This window comes from Austrofundulus limnaeus, unplaced genomic scaffold (genome assembly GCF_001266775.1).
Source record: "Austrofundulus limnaeus strain Quisiro unplaced genomic scaffold, Austrofundulus_limnaeus-1.0 Scaffold3, whole genome shotgun sequence".
In the NCBI taxonomy this organism is placed as follows: domain Eukaryota; kingdom Metazoa; phylum Chordata; class Actinopteri; order Cyprinodontiformes; family Rivulidae; genus Austrofundulus; species Austrofundulus limnaeus.
This window is the reverse complement of record NW_013952405.1, coordinates 5,133,721-5,139,509: the sequence shown is the minus strand read 5'-3', so window position 1 is coordinate 5,139,509 and position 5,789 is coordinate 5,133,721. Positions and strand designations below refer to the sequence as shown.

Here is a 5,789-nt window from a genome sequence, read left to right as displayed (position 1 = left end):
TTGTAAGGGGGTCCCTGGAATTTTTTCGCCCTTGTAAGGGGTCCCCAGACCCAAACGGTTTGAGAACCCCTGGTCTAAAAGGCTGTTATAGCCTTTTGTAGCGGTTAGCTTGAAACTGTCATTAGCATTCAACGTTTCTGGGACATTCTTAGCTACTATCACACAAAATATCAGYTCAATGTATCTTAAAACAGCTGAATTACAGCTATTTGAAACTGGCAGTGGCTATCTTGAATTTTCAAATAGAGGGTAGTTTTCTTTATWTGTGCCCCACTAAATGGCACCATGACCACCCCTGTACCACCCCTTGCAAAAAAAGTCTAGGTCTGCCCCTGTTTGCACCAAATRTATTTTGTTTTTCTGTTTTGTTTATTTTTATTTGTTTTCCTTCTGGATGTGCATGMAGTATCTCTGGAAAACGTTCTGCTTGACGTTCGGGAGCTGGGCAAAGGCATGGAGCTGATCCGGAGGGAGTGCAGCCTYCACGATCACCCCGTGCTGAAAGGTTTCGTCCAGAGTAGTGACCCACAGCTGGACACGCTGCAGAGAGACGCGAAGGCAGCAGAGGTATCCTGCACTGTCCTCACCTCACTAAAACCTCAATTTATGGAAAAAAAAAAAAAGCAAAAGTAGCTGTGAAAGCACCTTCATCTGCTTGATTTCTCTCACACTGCGCTCGCTGCCGCCTTGTTTTTTAGGAAGCCTTCAACAGCGTGGTGAGCTACTTCGGAGAGAGCGCCAAGACGACCCCGCCGTCCGTCTTCTTCCCCGTGTTTGTGCGCTTCATCAAGGCCTACAAGGTGAGAGCAGCGCCTCGCCTGTGTGTTGACGGCGGGCGAATGGGAGGTTCCCCGCTCCGAGCTGAGTCCTGCTTTAAGCACAGGACGTGGTGTGTTCAGGTCTGAAGGCAAATAACAGGAAAGGCCAGCTGGGGTCTGACTCTAGGGCTGCAGCTGCGCTGTTTAGGCTCCCCCCCTCCAACATCCCCGTTCCCTGTCTACCTCCTACCCTCTAGGTCCGGACGGCCGCGCCCTGCCCTGCTGCACAACACACTTCCTGAGATTGTTCTGCGCCTGGATTTATGGCCTCTGCTCAAGGAAATGTACGCCGCAAAGATTTCTGGGTGCAGGTGTCGTGTGGAGTGTGTTTCTGAAATTTGAAGGGATAGTGACATAAAACTGATCTGGTCACGATTCGTTGCCTTTTTTACAGCAGATTATCTTTTGGAGTCAGCTCGATTCATTATGGCTGCCACAGCTAATCAACGCTGGAAATGATGGAGGTCACCAAAGAAGAAGAGTTTATAGTGGCTGGAAGGAGACTGCTTAAAGATTTTGGCAGAGCACTCTAACTCTATGCACTCTATTCTGCGTAACCTGGAATATTAAAGCAATTTTGATCACAGTAAATTAGCTTACAAGATGCATCGACGCCTTTTAAATRAGGCCGTTTCGAAAGTGCTAAATAAAAACCTAAGGGTCCAGGGCCTCATATTTAAACGGTGCGTACGCATAAAAAAGTTGCGTGCGCCAGGTTCTATGCCCATGTTTGGATGTATCAACATTGTGTGAAAGTCTGCGTATATTTTTCACCTGCCGTGAGAATGTGTGGCAGCCACGCAAAGTTTTTCAGTCGACACTTTTAACCCACAAAGTCACGAACCTGACCTGAATCCACAGAAATATGACTCTGTTGTGTTTTCTGGATGTAAGGAGCGTCTGAACACAGTGTTAGATTTTTTTTTAGTTTGGGTTTTATTGTTTAAACTCGAATGAATAATGAAACTGAACCCCGAGACTGAAAATAGTTTAACCTCAGACAAGAAAATAGATCAGCCTAAAACTGATCAAAKAACCTAATTTTCTAAATTTGTCCATACGCCAACTTTTATTGTGAAAGCTGTGCACTCYTTTATGCATGAGGCCCCTGGTGTTCAGGCCAGGAGGATTTAAGATTCTGCCAGAAAGTAACAAATGGTACGCTAACAAAATATAAAGGTTGTCTTTGCTTTAACCAATAAAATCTGAATTAAAATTTAAGATAAAGGTAGCCTTTTTCAATTTTATACTTCATAATTTTTCATTTTTCTGATCTAGTTTTAAAACAAAAAAATTAACTACCAGATTATTTTTTTCTCATTTTATTTTGAAATGTAAAATCCAAAGAATAAACCAGACACAGATTAATCACTAACCGATTCTGTGAGATTTTTATTTATAAATTTGACATTAAAGATATTGGACAGCATGCATTTACTCATTGATTTATTATATAAAGATACACAAATCTTTGTTTAGAGCCGATTTTCCCTTKTCTTTCCTGGTTATATGGACTTGGACTGATCAAAACCTTTTTTTTCTTGACTTTTTATTCACGTCTGTTTCAAAGAGCAAACAGAACTAACGTAAAAAAAAAAAGTTTTCACCTCCTTGATGAAAAACTTGAAAAAAATGGACGGTTTTTGTCCCACAGAATCTTCTAGAAAGTGTGTTTGTCAAAAAGTCTCTATAAGGACAAACGTCTCCTGACAGGTTGCTGGTTGAACATCTGAGTCACCGCTGTGTGTTACGAGATCATAAAACTCCTAACAAGGTGCAGTTGCTGAATGTTGTCGCCCACACACAGCTGCTTGTGTAGGCTGCTGGTTGATCCAAACGACTGCGCGCTCGCCACAAACGTGACCTGCAGCCTGGAGAGATGGCCTCCTCTGGGTTTGGGCATTTTTGCTGAGTTGCTGGAGTTTTTTTTTTAGCGTGGGAATTGAAAGGCAGAGTGTCCCCGCCCACTCTCTACATTTTSTTGAGATATCTCTTCCAACTGAAGAAAACGAAGTACAATTTAATTAAGTAGTTTTGTTTATCAAAGCACGTGTTTCCTGTTTGGGTTGAACTTTTGACCTTTTTTCCGTGTGTCCAAAGAGGCCACACACGTTTTGTTGACTTGGATTTGTTTGAGCTGCAGTTAGAGACTGTTCGCCTCCTCTCTCAACAGGATGCAGTGGAGGAAAACGAGCTGAGGAAAAAGCAAGAGGAAGCCATGAGAGAAAAGTTACTGGCTCAGGAGGCRAAACAGCACGACCCAAAGGTACGGTCTCTCGTGTTTTCCTCTGAGCTAAACGACACCCCGACGTCGGAGCCAAAGAGCCCGCTGAAAGCTGCACGTCTCCTCCCCTGCAGGTCCAGGCCCACAAGAAGAGGCAGCAGCAGCAGGAGCTGATCGCAGAGCTGCGAAAGCGACAAGCCAAAGACCACCGACCCGTTTACGAGGGCAAAGACGGGACGATTGAGGACATCATCACAGGTGGGCCAGAAAGGACCGTTAAAGGGGCCCGCGGGGGCGCCAGCAGCCTCGGCGYTCCCGGGCTGCAGATGACTGTGGTCCTCGACTGCTCTGCTCCTTTGAAGTGCACCCTGTGCTACGTGGTGCAGACTCCGGCACATCCGGAGCATGGCACGTAGCGGCGGCAGTATTAAGGTTTTTGCATTCACCTTTTTGAATGCAAGAGCACTTTGTTTAAAATGAAGTCGTGAATGGGGGTCCTGATACCAGTTTTTCTCAAACCGTGTACAAGTACTTCAGTTTACGTTACAAACACATTCCTTTTTTTTCTGGAACAAGATGTCTCTCCTTCCTTTTCGGCCTACAGCCCGTCTGACTGGATCAAATCAAATCTACAGCATGATAAACACAATAACACATCACGGTGGCTCAGTGGTTTAGCACTGATGCCTCACAGCAAGAAGGTCCAGGTGTGGACCCGGGGTCTTTCTGTGTGGAATTTACATGTTCTCCCCGTGCTTGGTGCTACTCTAGTTTCTTCCCACAGACCCTAAACATGTAGAGTAGGTTCCCTTCAGGCCCAGGCCTCCCTTTTAAAAAGAGATCTGTCATCTCAATGGGACTTGCCTGGTTAAATAAAGGTTAATAAATAAAATAAAAATAATAACTAATATTGGCATCAGTCCTGAGTATCGGGGCATACTTGTAAAAATGCTGGTATCGAGCGGGCGTCCAGATACTGATACTGGTTTCTGTACTGAGACACCACTGGTGGTGAGGCACTGACTTCTGTGTCTTAATATGACTTCCTGAAAAAAAAAAGTGGGTAAGGATAAATGGTAGACTGGAGGGTCTCTGTCCTGCATGTTTTAGTTGTTTTCTCTGTTTCAACACACCTGATAAYAGTGGTCAAATTTCCTCTTTTTATGTCCTCAGCTTTACAGAGGCACATTTCTCACCTGTTTATTCAAAGCAAATGTGTTGAAGCAGAAAAAAGTTCTAGTACATTCTACTTTAGATGCACATTTCAAATCCTTAAATGTTTATTTTTTTAATCCCATTTAAGCCTTCAAGTTGTCTCTCCAGCCTCAGCAGAGCGAACAGATGTTTGGTGCTAATCTACAATAATTTACTGTGTAAATGGATTAACTTTATCTCGTGTGTCCAGCAGCACGTGCGGACGGCTTTTAATCCCTGGACATGCTGAGTGTGTCCTAATCCCACTAAAATAAATAAATAATTAAATCACTTCTTACAAGAGTTCCTCCTGAGATCTCAGGGAGTTCCAGTTTTTTTTTTTTCAGGTTTATTTACAGCCTCCTGACTAAGATATAGCCCCTCCCTAAAATGACAGTTTTGTGTCTCAGGTGTGACATGTGTTTTTTTTTCTCCCTCCTCCTCCTCCTCTTCCTCCTCCTCTTCCTCCTCCCGCCCAGTACTGAAGAGCGTGCCCTTCACAGCCCGCACTGCTAAACGCGGCTCACGGTTCTTCTGTGAAGCCAACCTCTGCGAAGACGCCAACTGCTAGCCCTCCCACTCTGTAATGCCAAGGTTGTCCAGGTGTCTCCCGTGTACCCCCCCCCTCCCCCCACTCACTGTGCATGCAGCATGATCCCTGCTGACACCCTCCACCCAACCCCGACCACAAACTGCCAACTAACCCTGGGCCGTCTCTGATTGTTGTACTTTTTTTATTTTCTTTATTCGACAGGAGGCAGCCAAACCTCTTTGCCTGGCCTCAGTGAAAAAAGAAGCTGCAGAGATTGTCAACATGTTTTTTTTTTTTGCGTGTTTTAAAAAAAAACATGTCGACACACTCGTAGCGCAGCCATATTTCCATGCATGGTGCAAAAAAACGGCTGTGTTTATGACTCTGTTCTGAGTTAAACAGAAGAGGTTTGGCTAAAATGCTGTTTTTTTTAAATATATCATCAAGTTTCTTGTTCTATGAGACTAACTTGTTTGGTGTTGGTTTTCTTCCTAACATGTGACTCTTCTTTCCTAAACCACCACTCTTCTTTTCCAGCTGAAAAGAAGATTAATGACAGTATTTCCCACTCCTAAGAGAGGGTAAGGAAGGTAGCCTGGCTGATTAAAAAAAAAAAAAAAGAAATAAAAATACTTGGACCGCTTGGCCCGCCGGCTCTTGTCTGCTACTTCAAGTGACGTCAGCTGCTTCAGCTTCGATTCAACCAAAACAAGCTTTAAAACAGTTTCACTTCACAAATCAAAGATCAGATATTTCAGAGAGCTAATGTGGGGAAACAACCTGACTTTCACATAACCAGTATGTTTAATTATTTTTATTTTTTTCCCCCAGCAGAGGTTTTAGCTCCCAAAGACCATCCTCATCCCTTTTCTACGATGTGTTGCATGTTGTGTGGTGTTCATTTACCTCTCACCTGTCAACAGCGTCCGCCATGTTTGTCTTTGCTAACCATTGTCTGCGGTGTGCTCACAGCTGTTTGGTCAACCGGCTCCAAGGAGTTACAAAAAAAAAAAAAAAAAAA

At 44.0% G+C, this 5,789-nt stretch overlaps 1 protein-coding gene across 3 annotated transcripts in view; it reads left to right on the top strand.

Moving 5' to 3' along the window:
- The window catches only part of fmnl3 (formin-like 3), a 37,910-nt gene that overhangs the window by 29,472 nt on the left and 2,649 nt on the right, over positions 1 to 5,789 (top strand). Inside the window, exons 21-25 of one of the 3 annotated variants that reach the window (XM_014018721.1) lie at positions 407 to 567; positions 699 to 800; positions 2,992 to 3,084; positions 3,177 to 3,300; positions 4,716 to 4,830. In XM_014018721.1, coding sequence (XP_013874175.1) covers positions 407 to 567; positions 699 to 800; positions 2,992 to 3,084; positions 3,177 to 3,300; positions 4,716 to 4,807 — 572 coding nt within the window. In that variant the 3' untranslated portion in view covers positions 4,808 to 4,830. Of the gene's footprint in view, positions 1 to 406; positions 568 to 698; positions 801 to 2,991; positions 3,085 to 3,176; positions 3,301 to 4,715; positions 4,840 to 5,789 lie in introns of all 3 variants that reach the window. The other 2 variants (XM_014018710.1, XM_014018729.1) reach the window with 2 other exon arrangements.